The sequence below is a fragment of the Acipenser ruthenus genome, chromosome 8 (assembly GCF_902713425.1).
Source record: "Acipenser ruthenus chromosome 8, fAciRut3.2 maternal haplotype, whole genome shotgun sequence".
Taxonomy (NCBI): domain Eukaryota; kingdom Metazoa; phylum Chordata; class Actinopteri; order Acipenseriformes; family Acipenseridae; genus Acipenser; species Acipenser ruthenus.
The window spans coordinates 34,021,779-34,042,396 of record NC_081196.1 but is presented as its reverse complement, the minus strand read 5'-3'; the positions used below and the strand labels follow the sequence as shown (position 1 = coordinate 34,042,396).

Genomic DNA, 20,618 nt, shown 5'->3' with positions numbered 1-20,618 from the left:
GACGCTGATCCATTTTATGCCTGCGTGGCATATGTGATGTGAACCTTATAGAGTTGTAGTTTGTATTACATCTCTAATGCAACTTGCTATAACTGAGATACAACAACTTCATGTCTTGTTAATATAGAACTACTGAAGTTGAATCACACTAAAGGTGAGGTCAGGACTACAGTCGCATCTTGCACATTAAATTACGATTTGGATTTGTCAGATGCATCTTCACATTCCATTCCAACCAGAATATGTTTGTCAGCATTTAGATCAACGAATAAAATAATCTGAACAACATTCAAAGGTGTATGTACTGTATGTACAGAATGTTTACAAGTATCACTCTAGTGCTGTATTTTTTTTTCACCTAAAAATAGGTATTTCAAGATATTTCCCGATTAAACAAATGTATTAAAGCAGAAAAAAATGATGATTATTTTAGAGTTATTATACAACAGATATATCTAATTATATGTTCACCTTTTAAAGACATTCTATTTTCTCCATCAGTGAATTATCTAACAAAATAAACATAAATACATGTAAAAATAACAACAGACATGTCAAATGTCCCCTTCTTGTACTGGACAGAGCGATCTTTGATGCAGCTGATTTTTAAAAAAAAAATTTTGTTGTTGAAGACATTTTAAAGAAACCGTGCAGCTCCATGCAGTGTGTTCAATCATTTACCGGAAGCAAACTAAGCCAGCTGCCAGGTTAATAAATTCAGTGTAACTGGTGATGCGTCAATAAGGCAAACGTTTGCTGTTTTTTAAGTGATAAAAATGTGTATATTTACACTATTCTTTCAAAATGGGAGAATGGAGAACTACCGGTACATATTACAGGGCAATGTGTACGTTTCATGGATATCGTGAAATCCATGATAACTGTAAAAAAATACAGCCTTAATCAAGTCCGTACAACCTGAATCACACAGGCAAACTGGGGTTTAAAATAGGCTTTGCCGAAATGATACTTGAATTCTATTTAATTTAGAAATAAAGCATTTTATTTCTGGTATTTAACAAATCATTCAACTGTAAGTTCACAAATACAAGACTTTCCAAATACTGTACTGCATGTATATATATATTTATATTAGTGATTCTGCTAAAAAATATAATGAAGAAACTTCAACAAAGAGCCTATTCTCAGATGCAGCTGGTGAGAAGCTTTAAATAGGCATTATTTCAATACCAGGTTTTGTCCTGGCTTCGCAATCTCAGGCTGGGTTTTTGGCTGACAGCCCCGCAGAACATTCTCCATATTGTACAGTTCAAAGTATGCGCTGAGTGCTTCAGGTATTACATAAAGGAGGTGGGTGAAGCAGATAAAAAGCGCTCCTCAGTACTTCAAGGGCAGGAGTGCTAGCAGTACTCAGCATACAGTATGTTCAATCCTACATGCACATGATCAGAAGTACCTGGTTTATTGTCTTCACCAATCTCATTAACCTAAATGGGACAAAGCACTTAAACTCTTTAACTCTCCCCACACAGTGTTCTGGGGGTGCTGGCTCTAGACCCACAAAAAGTGAGGAACCTGTTTCAGTATTATAACTTAAATATGATGAAATTGCAGTTACAATAGCCTGAGCCCAAACGGGACCAGATTTAAAAAAGACTTTGCTCCTATAATGACAATTTGTACAAGGGAAATAAAACGGTTTGCCGTATTCATAAAGCATGTTTTTGAGTTAGTTACACACGCGCAAATTTGATTTAAGTGTATTGTAGCTAGACGTGTCTAAATGTAAAAGATAGACCGGGTTTGGCTACAGTTCATTGCATTCATGTGACTAAAAGAGCTGAAGATCAAGACTTAAACAAGCCCTACCTTTATTAAAACCTCTGCTTGCATCTTTAACTACAGACCATGTCATATCAATCAATCTTTAAGATAAATTAATCCCAATGTAACCTACTGTTTTTAGACTTCTAGCAAATGACCAAAACATATTTAAGATCAGATAGCCCCCAAACCCTATGATAATCTAGACCTTTAGAAATGACAATCCTATTTATATCAATAGATTTGCATTATCAAGCAGCTCTGCAGGAAAGTGTCCATCGAAGAAGTCCTTTTACAGATATTGGACACCAGGCTTGACGTCCTGTTTTTCACAAAGACTCCAGACACTGTCCAACAGTGCCATGTATAGCAGTGGATGGATACACATGTTAGATGTCACTAGTCCATCGGTTACTTGATAGGCAGCATGGACATAAGCGGCACAGCTATAACAGCTTCTGTTATCACTCCTTAGCACGTGGTAGATAATGAAAGAAACTACATACAGTATGATGACAGTGAGGATCAGTGAGGATCTTCTTTTCTGCTGCCGTTATTTTCTACCAAAACAGCATGCAAACATAATGAAGAAAGACACTATGCATCCAAAGGCATCCATGAAGTGATAATAGGATACATACTGGGTTACGTTTCCTATGTTGCCGGTGAGGAAATGGCTACAACTAAAAGCCACATGGCTAAGCTGGCAAACTTTGCATGCTGGTGTTGACGTGACTGAGAGACGAATGGGTGTACTTCCAGGTAGTGGGTCATGCTGATGCGAGTGATGAAAAACATGCTCCCTTTTAAGTTGCAAGTAAGCAGGAAATGTTCCATCTTGCAAACTGTGTCTCTGAAATACCAGTCGTTTGAGTAGTAGATGATGAACAGAGGCAAGGACAGCGCACAGACTGTGTTGTAACTGCCAAGTTAAAAGCAAAGACTGTCTCTGTATGCTGTTTACTTCTCTCCCGGGTGAGAGAAACACATATTGCCAGGATGTTGCCCGCAAGTGCCAAACAGAACTCAAATCCCAATATCAGGGGGAAACCTCTTGACTGGAAAGAGCCATGTGAAATGGTTACGCACATGTCTGACATTTTGTTGTTATTTTTTCTTCCAAATTTTCTAAGTACTTGCAACTATTGTAGATGAAAACAGTAATACATAATATGTAAAATATTGATTTCCAGTTGGTTTTCTTCTTGAAATTATGTTATTTGTTGCAATTAAAAGCAGTAACTTTGTGAACGGCAAAACTTTCATAAACTGCAAAACTTGATTTTATAATAATAATGGGATTTTAAACAAACATTTCTTAAAACGGCCCTTAAAGTTTTGTGATTAGGGTCGCTTAACATTTTACCATCTTACGTCTATCTTAATTCTGGCTTTTATGACATTCGGATTTTAAATATGTTTTGTATAATTGAAAATGTTTAACTTACACCTAATTTCTTCTCATCAAGGACCATGTTGTGCTTAATGATTTAAATATATAAACTCAACTGAACTGTAAAATTCATTACAGTGAAATCTACACCTGAATTAAGCAGTCACTTCATACAATGCAAATCCCATAACAGATTGATTTTTTCAATACAAGTACTGTATGAGAATCTTGAAATGACCAGTTAATATCATATATAGGTCTGTGATTTCCTGGTTGTGTTTAACTGTCATAAATCAAAGGAGTCTGACTGCCATTGAACACTATGTTATTGTGTAATTTAGCACATGAAAATTAGCAATTTGACCTAGTTTGGGGAAAAAAAATCTATAATGATCATAGTGTACTGAGACTACACTGTGGTGATTTCAAAAGAGCTGATGCTATTGCCTGCTAATTAAACAAGTTACAGATGGGATCAAAAGCAATTATTAAAAGTAGGTCAGAAATGCAAATAGCAGTCTACAGATGTCAGTCCAGAGTACCATGGACCGGATGGCCTGACAATTCATTCCGAGGGTTAACAGGAAGTCGATCTAGAAAGGGGGCGGAACTCCGGTGCACTATCTCAGGACTGGTGACCGTGTTTGTATATTGTTTGTATATTGTGTGTGCAACTGGACTGTGTTTATTATTTGGGACTGCAAACCCTTTATTTTGAACAGTGCAATACACATTGCTGTGTATTGCCTGGGGTTATTGTCTGAGGTCACCAGACCTGGATTACAATATTAAACGCCTTTCTAATTGGATTATCACTGTTTTGTCTCCTGATTAAGCAGCTGCATAAATTCTGTACCTGTACACTGTTAACCACTCTGCCACAAGCGGTTACATAGAAAATTATTGATTTTTGGTCTTGGGGGGGGGGGGGGAGGGGGGGGGGGGGGGGCTATAGTTGTGTTACAATACAACGTGTACAAGGACTGCCAGTGTATTTCAATACAAACGGGGCATCTTGATTTTAACTTTGTGTAACTGGGAGATGACACGCCAGACAGCACTTTTTTAACCAATCTGAACAACAATCTGTGGTTATATTCAATCTGCCACTAACAGATATTTAAAACAATCTGGGTCTGTCATCAAGTTTGTATTTATCATGTTTCCAAGTGGAAATTAGTGGATGGAGTTTTTTTAATAATAAAAGGATTTTAGATTTTTTTTCAAGTTTAAATTTAACAAAATGTACTGCATATCAGGATAGCAGCAACACAGCAAAAAGATTCAAGTCCATTACCTAGCCTACACTTCAATAACCAATATCAATACAATACAATCTGGGTCTGTCATCAAGTTTGTATTTATCATGTTTCCAAGTGGAAATTAGTGGATGGAGTTTTTTTAATAATAAAAGGATTTTAGATTTTTTTTCAAGTTTAAATTTAACAAAATGTACTGCATATCAGGATAGCAGCAACACAGCAAAAAGATTCAAGTCCATTACCTAGCCTACACTTCAATAACCAATATCCAAATTCTTTATACAGGCAAACAATGCTGTGATCTGTGCTGGCTATCCCTGTTGATGTCTAGCATGATTAATTATACGTTTTCCTTAAACTAACCAAGTATGAAAGACAAGGTCAACTAGATATTAGTAGTTAAGTGAACTACAACAAAGTGTTCTCCATGGCTCATTCTAATGTGACTGTTACTTCAGAATATATAATGTAAAAAATGAATACAAAATAAAATGCCAAAGTGTCTATTTAAAAAAACAGAAACTAGAAACAAGATTGGCAGTAATTAGGTCAAAGACATCAGAGGCTAATGCTGTAAAATAATTCAAATAATTTGTAAAATAACAAGGAATTCATTCACTTGCAGTTAAATTGAGATACATCAAGTATCTGACCTAAAAACATTTATGCTTTATCTGGTAAAATATAGATCACATAACAAAAAAAGTCACATGACCCTGAATATGGCTTCCAAGAGAGAACAACAACCAGTGGTATAATTACTGCTGAACAGAATCTGATTTAAGAATTTTAAAAGTAATATCTAAACAAAAAGTGAAACATGCATACAATAGAATCCCTGTGGTGTAGCGTAACATGAATGTAAGTTTAGAATACACAGAAACAGACACGTATACACTTAGTACTGGATGGTGTCTATCCAAGGGCAGAGTTTGGAAGGAAGAGGTCGGAGTCAACTGGAGGATGCTGGGACTTCACTGGGTCAGTTTAGGGGATGATGATCCCAAACAAGTAGAGAGGTTTCATAGGACAGTAGGTTCCTGGAGCAGGATGTTCCTTTTAGTGGGACTAGCACTCGCCCTATGTGCAACCTTTTATTTGTAGGTTTTGTTTTCTTTTCTTTATCAAATCTGGTGCCAGGATTAACATTGTTGGTACCCTAGCATTGGCCTGTTGAATTAAATCTGCACGCATGTGCGGCGTGTCAACACCCAACGCTCTGTGTCTGGCTCAGTATTATCCAGTGATGACTCACACACGTAACAAGTCACCCTGTTAAAGCCTGCAGCACAAAGGACTATCCACTAGAAACTATCTTCAGGGCAGCAGATGATTCTTAAGGGTTCGGTTTTAGGGCTGGGGTTGCTTAAGGTTAGGGTTGGGGTTGGTTAGGGACAAGGTGGGTCAGCGAGGTGCCAAGCTCGGAAAGTGAAAGGTGGGAGTGCTTGGCAAATGCCCTAGAATCATCTGATGCCCTGATGACAGTTTCTAGTGGATATTCCTTTCCCCTGCTTATAGCCTCCCTGCCACGAATCCTGATTTTTCCGTGTTCGTGCATGTGCTAGGTGTGAACCCAAGTGAACCGTGGATCAAAGGAGCACATGCGCGAGCCACACGATAAGTCAGAAGCGGGAAGTAGAAACAGGTGCTGTAGTATTTTTCTAATGAAAAAAGCTACTGGGTATGGTAAAATAATTGGTTAAATAACATGTATATATAAAATGCTAAATCATAGCGGTAGGTGTACTTAATTGTGTTGCGGCTGTCGCAAACCAGTTGCAAACGAGTCGGAAGTCTTGGGTGCAATGTACTAAACAAGCTCAATGATATGCGACTTTGCAGTTCAAGCGTAGATGAATGTGTAATTATCTGAGATAGTGTAAATGAGGGTTCTCAAATATTATAATGAGATGTACAAAAGCTGCAGGCAATTGCGACACTTATGGCAATTCCCAGTCCGCTTTTTCTTGTGCGTTGCCAATTGTGGTCAATGCATTTTTGAGGAAAACAGCCACATACCTATTTTTCCCTAAAAGCAGGGTGTACTTACAAATTCCTATGACATTTCTGATTTCCCCAACGTGTTGGGAGCAATAGGCTGCACACATGTGTCGCTAACCCCTCCAGCTCATTCTGAACATCTGTTTAGGAAAAGGAAACACACTAGGGGTTTTAATCTTGGCATTTTCTTTTAATCGATTAATCAACCCATCTGGACGATTAACTAATCGATTAATCACACCCGTTTGCTATAATATGCAATTGTAGTGAAAGACAACTAAAAGTAACACTTGGTATTAATGCTATTTTTTGCAAGCATTTATTAATGACACTAACAGTTAACAGGCAACTTTAAAAATGCTTACTTGCATGTAATCTGAAGTTAGCCAAAGCAAGTCTTTTAATATAATATATAATATACATACATGCGTTACTGTAAATTAGCAGCGGTACTACATACCACCAATACTGTGTTGAATATGTTGGCCTGTTTTTCGTATAAACTTGAAACTAACAGGTAATTTATTGAATTGAGTGATATTTTATTGTAGTTGAATTTAGTTAGCTGATTATGTCATAATTAAGACTTAGACTTAGGCTATAGCTTTAAATGTACTGCCATGGTACAGATTTAAACTAACAGAATACATTGTTTAAAAGAAAAATCAACTTACTTGCGACACAGATGAGAAGATAAACTCATAGTACTCTCGTGAAAGGAAAGCACCGAAGAGCAAATCTTGCAACTTGTTACAATCACTATTCGTAATTGTATTAACTCCATTACAAAAAACTAGTCAATTATTAAAATGCTGCGCTCTCATTTTCTCATTCTTCATTCCACTTTTAAATGAGAAAGTAAGGACATGGAGGATTTAAAAGCCCATTTAATTGTTTCACAGCCGAACCCCGTAAATGAAACAGATTTTATTATTATTATTATTATTACAGTGTTGTTATTACAGTATACCTGTGACTTTAAATAATGTTAATGCAATTACGAATAGTAATTGTAATGTTTGTCCAGCTTATTTAAGATTGTATTAAAGATTAGTTTAATAAAATGTTGCACCCGTTTGCTTGTTTTCTACATTCTGCATGCAGCAAGTCACGTTAATTTAAACTAAAAGCTAAACCCCCCTCCCTGTTTATAAACTGAAACTATATCTAAATCTAGATTTGTATTTTATTTTATTTGTGAACAAAATGTATTTGATATTAAAACAAGCCACCGCTACACTTTCAAATGAAGGAGGGCTGGGCGACACAAGCTCTGTGGATGGGGTTGGTCAGATTTAACAGGGGGTTGGTCAGATTAAACGTGATCCCTGCCTGGCTAGACAGTTGATCGAGTCAATCATCCTGGAACCCCACCGAGTCTGCCATTTACTGTGGAGCTTTTACAATGGCAAGGAAGTCAGAAAAAAAGTATTTTCCAGTCAGGTCTTGGCACACCCCCTAATAACCTGAAAAACACTGTTCTGAGCTATGTCAAAATGTTGGGTATATTTCCATGTAACCCGTTTGCCACCGTCTTTAGTACTCTCTGCCATCTTTCTAGATTTCTTTCTCACACACTGCTTTTTGCTACAGCATGTGGGTAGACTAGATTAATCGATCAATGTTTTTTTTTTAATCGATCAACACCCACAGGCATGATTAATCGATTCATCTTTAAATCGATTAAAACTCCTAAAACACACCTATTCTATTAATGTGCAGGTGGTTTGTAATTATGTACAATTTAGCACTGCACCCCTGACTAACTTAAATAAAAACGGACAGTATACATTTGGCTTATAGGCTACTAATGATAATACGAATTAGTAGTATAATGCAAAATTTGTTGCTGGTTATTTGAAATTTGTATTGACTGTCCTCCTGTAAGAATCATAACTTGGCAATGTGGCACCATGGTATATTTTCTGTTAATTGTCTAGGCTGCCAAGTTAATAATAATAATAATAATAATAATAATAATAATAATAATAATAATAATAATAATAATAATACCGTGTAACAATTCTTTTTTTTTTTTTGGTTCCTGGGTAGTAAGTGTTATTTCTTAATTGCTTATGCCTCAAAAGTATAGAAAATGGCTATTATTCCCCACAAACTTTGCTTTTGTGACCAGGACAGTGATATTTTGAAATTTACCTATTTCCAATGAGAAAACGGGCGAATTTGTGTCTTTTCGTTCACATAAAGTCAGAAAAAAACAACATATGAATCCAAATTAACATGTATTTATACTAAAGTAATACAAAAATGACTACAAAAGATTTAGAAGTGAGTAGTTTTTCGAGATTTATGATTATACTGTAAATCACTTTCACGAATCAGCCCCCAAATGTAGTCTCCCATCATGTTCTCGTTATACTGTCCTTGGTAGCGGCGTTCAAAGTCCAGTATATCCTGGTGGAAGCGCTCGCCTTGCTCCTCCAAGTACGCTCCCATGTTCTCCTTGAATTTATCAAGATGAGCATCAAGGATATGGACTTTGAGGGACATCCTACAGCCCATTGTGCCGTAGTTCTTCACCAGAGTCTCAACCAGCTCCACATAGTTTTCGGCCTTGTGATTGCCCAGGAAGCCCCGAACCACTGCGACAAAGCTGTTCCAAGCCGCTTTCTCCTTACTAGTGAGCTTCTTGGGGAATTCATTGCACTCCAGGATCTTCTTTATCTGTGGTCCGACGAAGACACCGGCTTTGACCTTTGCCTCAGACAGCTTAGGGAAGAAGTCTTGAAGGTACTTGAAGGCTGCTGACTCCTTATCTAGAGCTCTGACAAATTGTTTCATAAGGCCCAATTTGATATGCAGTGGTGGCATCAGCACCTTCCGGGGGTCCCAGCCGTACTCATCATACTTCAAGGCGTCCAGCAAGGTCTTGATGCTGTTGTAATCCTCTTTGAGGTGCACCGAGTGAGCCAGGGGAAGAAACGGGTACTTGTTACCATTATGGAGCAGCACGGCTTTGAGGCTCCTGGATGAGCTGTCAATGAAGGACAGTATAACGAGAACATGATGGGAGACTACATTTGGGGGCTGATTCGTGAAAGTGATTTACAGTATAATCGTAAATCTCGAAAAACTACTCACTTCTAAATCTTTTGTAGTCATTTTTGTATTACTTTAGTATAAATACATGTTAATTTGGATTCATATGTTGTTTTTTTCTGACTTTATGTGAACGAAAAGACACAAATTCGCCCGTTTTCTCATTGGAAATAGGTAAATTTCAAAATATCACTCCTGGTCACAAAAGCAAAGTTTGTGGGAAATAATAGCCATTTTCTATACTTTTGAGGCATAAGCAATTAGGAAATAACACTTACTACCCAGGAACAAAAATTGTGTTACATAGTGTAATAAACGCTAAAATCATTTAGTTTCAATGTAAAATAATCTTTTATTTGCATTGTACACAAATGTGTACAATGCAGCAGCATGATTTATTTTGTGTTACCATACCAGTAGCCTACAGGCTAAAGTAAAAAGAAAGTGCGCTAGGTGTTCATTTGATTTTACTACTGTACTGTATGCTGTATAGGCGTACTATACAGATTTATATTTTTGTTCATAATCTAATGTGTAACATACCCATTAGCCTACACATTAGTGTTATTTCAGCGCAATGATTTATACATTTAAAATACATTGAGCACTATAAATGTGTGTGTGTGTGTGTGATTTTATTGTATTTTTTTAAACCCGACACCTCCTAACAAAAACAATGTTGTTTTGAGTCTTGGACCCTGCATGTTAGACGTTGTCCTTCGGACACCCTCTGCTGCAGCAAACCACAACCCAACTCCAGCTATTTATTTGAACAATGTCACATGACTCTCGCAAAAGAGATCTCACTAAGAAGTCGCAATATATTCAAATTAGTATATTGCAGCTCTTTTCATTAACATATTTCCTCTTAGTACACACGACAAAATGTATACTTCACGAACTGTCGCAATGAAAATGCAAATTGCGATATGTTTGCACTGCGACTGGCCCATCTACCCCATAGTTTTCTAGGAAGATGGAATGGAGGGAAGGGAGCAGAGGCTGGGAGAGGAGGGTAACATTCAAGTGAAAACAAATAAATAAGTATGACAATTATGGAAGACGTCTTATTAGCGGGTGGGCACTAGCCCCACCTGCCTTACGCTTCACCCCTCCCAAATGTAAAAGTCAAACTACGCCCATGTGTCTACCAGAAATAGGTTTTTTAAATCATTATTATATACTGTAGCAACAAAGATACTAATTTTAAGGGAATTCAATACACTTTTAGCTGGGAAAAGTCATTTTAGGAAAAATAGAAATCAATGAAATAAACAAGGACCTGTTTTGATTTTGATTCAATTAACACATCACCAGTGATGAATAAAAAACCCACAGATCTATATGTTTAGTGCATATGTATATTTAATTTGTATTTTCACATGAAAAAAATATTTCCCAGCTCCAAGTCAATAGAATTGTGCCCTTCGTGGGTATTCCATCACATTTAGAAAGTGAACATGCGTACCACACATCAGAGAAGTTTGTGAAGACCCCATCGATGAGGCTCTCGGGGGCCATCCAGCGCACAGGGAGCAGCCCCTCGCCCTCCTTGCGATAGTAATCGTTCTTGTAGATGTCCCGCGCCAGCCCGAAATCCCCGATCTTCACCTTGCGGCTGGGACAGCTATACTCCTTCACAGAGACCAGACAGTTCCTCGCTGCGAGGTCCCTGCAGTGCACATGGAAATACCAAATCAGTCATGGATAGGACTTAGTGCTGGGACAAACATGGGTGTTTCAAACTTCAAAACAAATATTTGAAAAATCTTTAATTATGAATTAGTTGGAAGAAAAAACATTTTATTTGTACCACATTACAATAACAAAATAAAACTAATCAAATTACCTTTTAAAGAAAATGTCTTCTGTTTTGTGCTATAAGCTACATCATTTATGTGGAGTACATGTCCAGTCAAAGATCTGAAGGTAGATGCTGTATGGGTATTTATGAATAGTTTACAGTAATCAACCTGGACTGTTTTTCTCTAGTGGTTGCTTATGTGTCGCAGTTTCTTAAACAAGAGCAGGTTTTCCAGTGACGGTTTGTGATGTGGCCTGGGCTTTACTTAATTATACATCTTAAGCACACAATGGAAGAATAAACATATCCCTCTAATAAGACAGGATACAAAATGTAATTCACAGTGGGTTATAGAGATGAAGGATCAAGCTTGATTATGGCTAATTTTCTTTTCACTAATTGTCTGATTGTCACAAGGTTGGGGAGAAGACATAAAAAATGATCTCCCAGGTAACTCATTTACATTGACCTAGTTAACGGAATGTGTCACCCTTCACTGATTCCAATTTTGTTAAGCAATAAATACAAATTATGTAGAAAATAAAAGTGGTGGTTTTTTGGTTGTTGTTTTTTTTTAACCATACAGTATACATGCTCATGTTTTAAATTTTTTTTTATATTTATGGATGTATACTAACAAAGGATTTTTTTTTTAATAATATATATAAAATAAACAAAAAATCCCAAATGGCATATCATTTTACTAAACATTCAAACTGAAAATGTATTTTTTTTATGAGGATCTTGCATTGAATTTCACTTTTTCAAAACAATGCATTATACATCACTGTATTTTAATACTACTGCAAGTGAATGTTACCTTTTAAATAAATACAAAGTACATTATAAACAAGACTATAAATACTTAATCAAGTCTACTTTTGTTTTTATTAGAAAGTATATGATGACCATTTATACCAAATGGTTAAAGGTTTAATCTATTCACATCCGTAGCGGAAACAATAGGATGATTCACTAAAATGGTAGACATTATTTCAGGCTCAGATCCATTGGCCCTTGCTAATAAATACTGCATGGTTTGTTCACGTACAGATCTTAAATCTCTCTTCATTGTTTCTATTCATCCAAGAGGAAAAGAACTGCCATCTTACCGATGTACATAGTGCATTTTTTCCAAATATGTGCAGCCTTTTGCAACATCCAGACAAACATCAATGAGATCTGCAACGCTCAGCAAAGGATCTTGAAGCTGAAAACAACATTATCTTAATTAGAAATACCACACACAAATGAGCCGCAATGCAATCTATGGTGCATGAAGCAAGAATTGAAAGGCATTCAGGTTTAAAGTTCCATGAAATTATATTTCAACTTTTTAAAGGATGCATTATTTTTTATTTGTTTATTTTTTTTAACCAAAAGTCTTATGGGTCTGACTTTGCAAAGTGAAAGTTATTGTTTTGTGCCGTTAAAGTAATTTTTCCTCTCTGAAAAATTGCCACTGATTCAAAATAGGATTCAACAGATTTGTTATGATTTGCCATTTTAAAAATGAGTACTCGGGTATTATAAAAGGAACAAAACTGAATGTGGACAGTGTGTAGGACAAAAGAAATCACAATCAAAACCGGAATAACACAGTATAAGAAAACAAAGCATTTTAACTCTGGAGTTCCATAATTACAGTGGAACACAGCACAGCAATGCTATTATCCCTTAAATAACAGCCATTGCTACCACAGAACCATTGCCATTAGATATCATTAGGTAAAGGCTGTCACAGTTTGTCTGCACGTAGCCTGCTCACTGAACTCACTGAAGTGTTTTGATTGCTCAGTACTCTTCTGCAATAGAATGCTGGACATTTTTTTAAACCTTAATTTACCTTTTTATTCAAGAGCAATTAAACCTGTGGTACAGTATGTCAGCACTACATGGCAATGCCTAGAGGTTGGAATAATGGCAGGATGCACCATTTCTCCACTGGCTTTTACCATGGCAATGGAAGTAATCATTAGGGCATCAAAATGGGTAGTAGGAGGAGAGCGCTTGGCTTCTGGAATGCGACTACCACCAATTCGAGCATACATGGATGACATGACAACCATGACTACAACAGTAGCCTGCACTAATCGATTATTGGGCAAATTAACCAATAACATTGAATGGGCACGAATGCAATTCAAGCCCACTAAATCAAGGAGCATCTCTATAATTAAAGGCAAAGTAGTAGATAAAACATTCTTCATTAATGGTGAGGCAATACCAACAGTGTCTGAGAAGCCAGTGAAGAGTCTTGGGAGATGGTACGACGGGGATCTAAAGGACACAGTTCGTGTGGGAGTAGTTAGACAACAAGCAGTGGAAGGGTTGAAGAGCATAGACAGCTGCGCTCTACCAGGTAAACTAAAACTCTGGTGCTTTCAGTTTGGTCTACTGCCGAGGTTGCTGTGGCCACTCACTGTGTACGAGGTTTCTTTGACAACAGTAGAGAAGCTGGAAGCTTTAATCAGTTCATACATCAGGAAATGGTTGGGAGTTCCACGCTGCCTCAGCAGAGTGGGACTTTATGGTAAAGGAATACTGCAGCTACCAGTCTCTGCTCTAAACGAGGAGTTTAAGTGCGCCAAGGTCAGACTGGAAATGACTTTAGTAGAGTCACGCGATAAATGCGTAAGGGAGGCAGCACCTGTGTTGAAAACTGGAAGAAAGTGGGCGGCAAAGAAAGCTGTGGAAGATGCAAAGGCTGCCCTTCGAATTGGTGATATCATGGGGCAAGTTCAGCATGGAAGAGGGGGTCTTGGTTTCAGTTCAACTCCTCCTACATGGCACAAGGCGGCCCCAGCTCAAAGGAGGAAGCTGGTAGTCAACGAGGTGCAAAAGCAGGAGGAGAGGATGAGGTGTATAAAGGCCATTTCCCAGGCCAAACAGGGAGAATGGATGAGATGGGAGAGTGTGGAACAACGCAAGATTGGCTGGCAAGACCTATGGTCAATGGAACAGAGCAGGATCAGTTTCCTCATCAGGTCAACATATGATGTTCTCCCATCACCACAGAACCTAAACCTGTGGGTAGGAGAGGATCCCTCATGTCCTTTGTGTTCATCACCTGCAACATTAAGGCACATTTTGACAGGATGTAAGGTGGCTCTTAGCCAAGGACGGTTTACTTGGCGCCATGACCAGGTGCTGCGATGTTTGGCCTTAGCATTGGAAGACAAGCGTAACATGACCAATAAGTTGCCACCTGTTCCATCAAAACATTACACACAAAAGACAACATTCCTCCGCCCAGGAGAGCAACCACCAAGAAAAGGTGTTAAAACCAATCCTCGCCCAGGACAACTGGAAGCTGCTAGAGACTGGAATATGCTGGCAGATGTTGGTCAACGGCTTATTTTTCCACCTGAGATTGCCACCACTAACCTTCGACCAGATATTGTCTTGTGGTCTGGATCAGCACGCCTTGTTCACCTGGTAGAGTTAACAGTGCCATGGGAGGATGCTGTAGATGAGGCGTATGAGAGGAAGAAACTGCGGTATGCTCAACTAGCCACTGAAGCGGAACAGCGAGGATGGAGAGTTCGGGTTTACCCAGTGGAAGTGGGTTGTCGAGGATTTGTGGCACACTCTACAACCCGGTTTCTCAGAGACGTCGGATTCAGTGGCCAAGAGTTGCGTCGCACAGTGAAGAACTTATCTGAAGCAGCAGAGAGGAGCAGCAACTGGCTGTGGTTGAGACGGAAAGATTGTGGCTGGGGACAGGTAAGTAAGCTGGGCTGAGTTGAGTGGGGGACGGAGGGGGGTGATGCTGGGACGCCAGAATCACCGTCGAGCCCTCTTGAGGTGTCGTGGGCTAGTCGACGAAACACTGAGGATGGAAGGTGCCCACTTGAAAACCCCAGAGATGTACCCTACTTAGCTCAATCCAGACGGTTGTCATGCTGATGCGCTGGGGAGGCCGCACTTTGGTTGATCCCCGGAGCCAGCATCGCAGCCGTTGTGTGTGCTGATGCGCCAGGGAGGCAAAATAAGCTGATCCCTGGAGCCAGCATTACACTTCAGCCATTAACACCAGACAGAAGGATATCTACATCATCACATGGAAGGAAACGTAAATGGATGGAGACGCATATGGATCACATTAGTTTACTGTAAAGCTACGTCTTAGTTGGTGCTTATCTTGGCGAGAGCCGAGTTCAAATCAGCATGAAGTTTTAACATCTACTCTCGTGTAATGGAAATCATGTGAATGCCTGGTAACAGTACTAATTAAGATGTACAAGCAGAAAGATCTTGCTAATTGCCTCCTTACTGCCACAACATCTGCCTTAGCCAAAGTAATAATCAGCTGAAATGTATTCTAAGGTTTTTATTTTCATAGACCAGTTGGTTCTTTATAAAAGATGTAGTGGTGTTGCCTGCTTTACCCATACTAATGTGGTACTGCTTTTATTACTTTCCAATCAAGCATAGTTCATATCAGAGCTGATTAACTTTGGCTAAAAGAGCCATATGGACAACCAGTAGACAAACACAAACTAAATAAAACTGACCATGTCACCCTGAATAGGCTTAGTTTACTAACACTACAAAGCTGACCAAATAGTAGCAAAGAAATCAGATAAAACTATGAACTGTTCTGAATATTGTGCCTTTTTGACTGTATTATCCACCAAAGACAAACAGTTTATTTTGTATTCCTTTAAACTACCTTTAAATAAAAAAATATGCTCCATCTGTTCAACATCCCTGGTTCATATGATAATGATATAGACAGTTTTTTTTATGACCAGGTCTGTGTACCCTATCAATTGTTGTATGTTTCAGAAGCAGCTGATTTCAAAAGAGGAACAGACTGAGCTGCCTCTGCCTGGCATCTGGAGAAGTGAACAGAACCTAAAGCTGCTAACATTCATCCCTCAGTGTGGTGGGCTACTGTGACTGAGGTGTAGAAACGTCCTTACTTTAATTACAAAACAATCACGGGCCTGATTGGAGTAACAGAAGGAAGGATTACTGCTTTTTTCTCTTAAGAAAGTTTTCGTTGTTTTCATTATGAAACGCATGCAGCTATTTGAAGGAATTTCACTGAAAGGAGAATTTTGAAAAGCGACTGGGTGGAAAATATTTTAGCTGCAGCAGTGGAACTGATGAATTGACGAGGGAGTCGTGTCAAGAGAGAATCGTTGGCTCTCCCTGGATGACCTTTCATTCTGGAACAGTAAATGGATTCTTGATTTACTCCATTCTTTGTGCACAGCCTCAGATACACGACTTTCCAAAAAGAGCTGGGACAGATGAATAAAAGCAGAGTGACTGGGGGGCAGGGAATTTGGTGCCCGTTTCACCCCATCTGAAACCCCTGCCTGAATAGATAATCACCTGCCTAAATATTCACATTTATTCATTTTCTTAGAATGACCTCGGGAGGGCAGTTGTTATCCATTTTACCTCACTCAGCTCCCCTGCACACTTGGGGCTTGTTTTTTGAAAGGTTCATGTTTTAAAACTTCCAACAAAGACCTAATCATACCTCTGACTCCTTAAATTAATATTCTATGTTGTGTTCTGTAACATCCAGTTTGTGCAAGTTGCATTTTGGTGCAAAGGCCCTTAAAATATTGGTATCCCTGAATAGATAATCGTCCTATTTGTAAATACACACATAGCAATTCCTCCCATGAATGCAGGTATTTACTTAACCGATGCAGAACTTTGGGTGGAACATTGGTTCTTCATTTTACCCTAAAAAAGTGTTTCTTCAATAATGGCTATCAGGAACAGCACCACATTGAATTATACATTTTGGTAGTCACCAAGGTATTTAGTGAGCTAGGGGTTTCATAAAATGAAAAACAAAAATATCCCACTCCCAGTCATTTCTTCCAATCTGTCCCCCAGAGTTTGGATGGTATTGCATCAATCTGATTATCTTACTGCCAAGAAATACCAACGCATCCTTGATTGAATAATGGACTCTCTTCTTCTACAGACACCATACAGACAGACAGTATGCTCCGTTTTACACGATACCTCTGTCTGCTTACCCATCTGGATAAATGGTAAACTGGCCATTTGTTCATTAGCTGGATATCTGGTTACTAGAAATGTCTCGTTAATTGATTCATTGCATGGGTAATTGGTTGGATAATTTGTCATTTGGTCTTAAACTCATTTGGTCTTAAACTTAAATATTGTTAATTGATGCATATGGCTCACCTTCAAGTTTGGAGCAGGAACGTTTTATGCAAGATCCTTGTGTTGCTATGGAGCCTGTTTGAAACAGTAGTGGGTCTTCATAGCACTGCCATTTATATTATAACTCATAATATATACAGTAATATATCCTAATAAAGATGTGATACAGCCACCTGACATACATTGTATTCTGGTTTTAGATAGTTTGTATCAGATGGAAATGATTTCACACTACAATTAGTTACACTGTTAAATTATTCTTATTTAAATATGTATTATAAAATACATATTTTAGGGTGCTGTTCCTTATATCAGTTTACCACAATAAAAGCATGGCAAGGTGTAATAAAGCATAGTGAAAGCATGGTAAAACATAGTTAAAGCACTATAAAGCCCAGAGAAGCAGCATAGTAAAAATATCATATTTCCAACCCAATCCCCGTTCTACCCAGTGGAAGCCCAGGGTGCTACACCTACACAGGAGACATATAACAATAACAAAGATTAAAGGAATGAGTCCAATCCCTTAGTGTTGTCCAGTTCATGTGTAGATATCCTGAAGTGGTGGATGTGTTGCAGTGGACTAACCAATAACCCCCAGTGTGTGACGTACCTGTGTGCCCCGGGCTCCTCGGAGGAAGCTCAGCAGGTCTCTCCCCTCCATCAGCTCCAGCAGCAGGTACTGGGGCTCATTTTGCAGGCACACCCCCATCAGCTTAATCACGTGCGGGTGGTCGAAGTGACTGGGGGAGAGGGGGAGGGGGGGGCAGTCAGGGTACATGCCATTACATCACTTCAATACCACCACAAGCATGAATCAATATTCTACTTTCCATGCTCTTCAAAACCTGGCCAGTCCACGCTTAACCACCAGTATGTCATGCTTGCCAGTTTGATCCATTCCAGATATCTCTTTGTTCAACACACACTGGATTCTTGTTTAAAGCTGAATGACACAAAGATGCTGTATCAAAGCCATTATTCCAGAGTGCTATTTGAACCAAGAAAAACACCACTGATGTTACCAAGCTGGTTCAACTTTGTGAAATATCACCAACATACCTTTTTTTTACAGAATGACAGATTGGGTATTATTTAGTGAAGTAAACTTTTTTTGTATTTTCAGAAAAAGATGAGAAACTAGCTGAGGAGGTTTGGAAGGAACAGGCAGTTGATGTGAAAGACTGCACAAACCAAGGTTTGTGGAAACAAAGGGAATGTAAATTAGACTAATTGGTACAGAAGGGATTGCCAAAATATCTATTTTCAAAATATTTCTGTACAGTGGGAATTGAGAACTATTAGGAGTGAAAAGTCACAGGGTTGTATAAATAGCTTGTTAAGAGAAAGAATCAGAGTAGAGATGCCCAATGTTAAAAAAAAGCAGGATGATACATATATTTCTGAAAAATATTTTAGCATATTTATTTATTAGTTTCACTCAAATGAATCGTGCTGTGTAGAGCAATATGTGCACACGTGTGCAACTGCAATGATGCACCTCTCGGGGGCATGAACCCCATCCCACTCACAAGCACAAGCACTTCATTGGAACTCTCTTGTCCCCAGTCCTATTATCCAGCCCTCTGTGTTTTCACTTGCTTTGTGCTCTTAATAGAAACGTCTTATTTCCCAGTGGACCTACGTTGATGGCACTCTTTGACATGTGTTCTGGGGATAGACATCTGGCACAGTATTCCTCCTTTCAGTCGTGCCGCGCTAATGCATTACATTGTGATGTACAATAATCAGCTTACCTCATTAAATGGGCCTCTTTCAGAAATTCAGCCTTTTCCAAATCAGTGGCACCTTTCCTCAGTGTCTAGTGAAAATAAAATAATCAATAAAATAAACAATTACTGTCAGATTTCTAGTTGTAGAAGTTTAATCAGTTTTGACCTAAAGTCACTTTATCACTGAATAATATTATATCACACTAGAGACTTAAATCCATTGTATAAAAATCCATGGTATAAAAATCGATGGTATAAAAATCGATGGTATAAAAATCGTTTGTCAGCCGTTTCAAACCAAGTAGCCGGATCTCAATTTCTTTTTTCAATTCTCGACTTTGTAAAAATACTGTTTCAATTTAAATCATAATAATAAACAATTTCAAACTACCTGTACTTACATTTTTTATTATTATTATTTTTTTTTACTATGAAGTGTTAATCGAACATGGAATTGAACAAACTGTAGCCCTCTTTGAAAAACATTATTACTGGATAACACAAGATGGAGGAATACTGCATAGTAACAAACAATAGCAATACCTCTTAGAAAAACAGAATTTAAAACATGTGATATGGAATGAGATGTTATTGCCTGGATTGCTGTGTTGTATCTGTTTCATGCAAGGAAATTGGTTGTTCTTCATCTTCTGTGGCATAAAACTGATACAACACAAGATTCCAGAGAGTACTCCTCTAAATCCTTGCCATTACCACCCTCCCCCAATTCAGATCAAAATACAACTTAAGGTCCCAGGGACTCTGGCAGTGAATATAAGTATGTTTGTGTGAGTCAATATAGGTATACAGTGCTCCCTCGCTATAACATGGGTCTCGGGAGAGCGTTATAAACGGGGGAGGGGGTGGGGGGCAGTTTTCTTGTCCATAACAAAAAAAAAGAAAAGGTAACATTCCCACTCATGGATCATTTTAATTAGCAGTTTTTAAACTATAAATAGCCTGGCTAAATAGCAGTCGGGAGTTCAGTTCGAAGCGACAGACAAGCAAACCAAGTGCGAGAAGAAGAGTGAGTTGGGAGAGGGGAAGAGAGAATGGGCTCGCCCCAGGTTTGGCTGCCGGAGCTGGGCTGAAGCGAAGCTGAAGCGTCTCGTCTCCTGGAGAAAAGTCGCAGCTCCTCTCGCAGCAAAAAAGTAAATACATTAGGAAAGATAACCATGTAATAGGCCTAATATTTATTTAGTTATAAAATGAATGCTGAATAAGATGCATGTGTTATAAAGTGCCAGCACAGTTTTTCTTCAGTTCAGATACTGTATCAAAAGGGAGAGACAGAAACAGAAGTTAGACTGAGAAGTTGTTTACAGTTTGAACACTGGTACTGTATTTACCATAGAAATATTGCATGAATCACTAGTATAAGGAATTGGGGGACCTGCTGTAGGAGCGTTATATCCGAG

The 20,618-nt window shown here is 38.4% G+C and overlaps 1 protein-coding gene across 3 annotated transcripts in view; it reads right to left on the bottom strand.

Annotated features, from left to right (window-relative positions):
- The window catches only part of LOC117407157 (proto-oncogene tyrosine-protein kinase ROS-like), a 124,411-nt gene that overhangs the window by 52,246 nt on the left and 51,547 nt on the right, over positions 1-20,618 (bottom strand). For 2 of the 3 annotated variants that reach the window (XM_034922726.2, XM_034922727.2), the window contains exons 38-41: positions 19,225-19,289; positions 18,081-18,210; positions 12,418-12,515; positions 10,970-11,173 (exon numbers count right to left, since the gene is read on the bottom strand). In XM_034922726.2, coding sequence (XP_034778617.2) covers positions 10,970-11,173; positions 12,418-12,515; positions 18,081-18,210; positions 19,225-19,289 — 497 coding nt within the window. Of the gene's footprint in view, positions 1-10,969; positions 11,174-11,350; positions 11,438-12,417; positions 12,516-18,080; positions 18,211-19,224; positions 19,290-20,618 lie in introns of those variants that run through there. The other variant, XM_034922729.2, reaches the window with a different exon arrangement.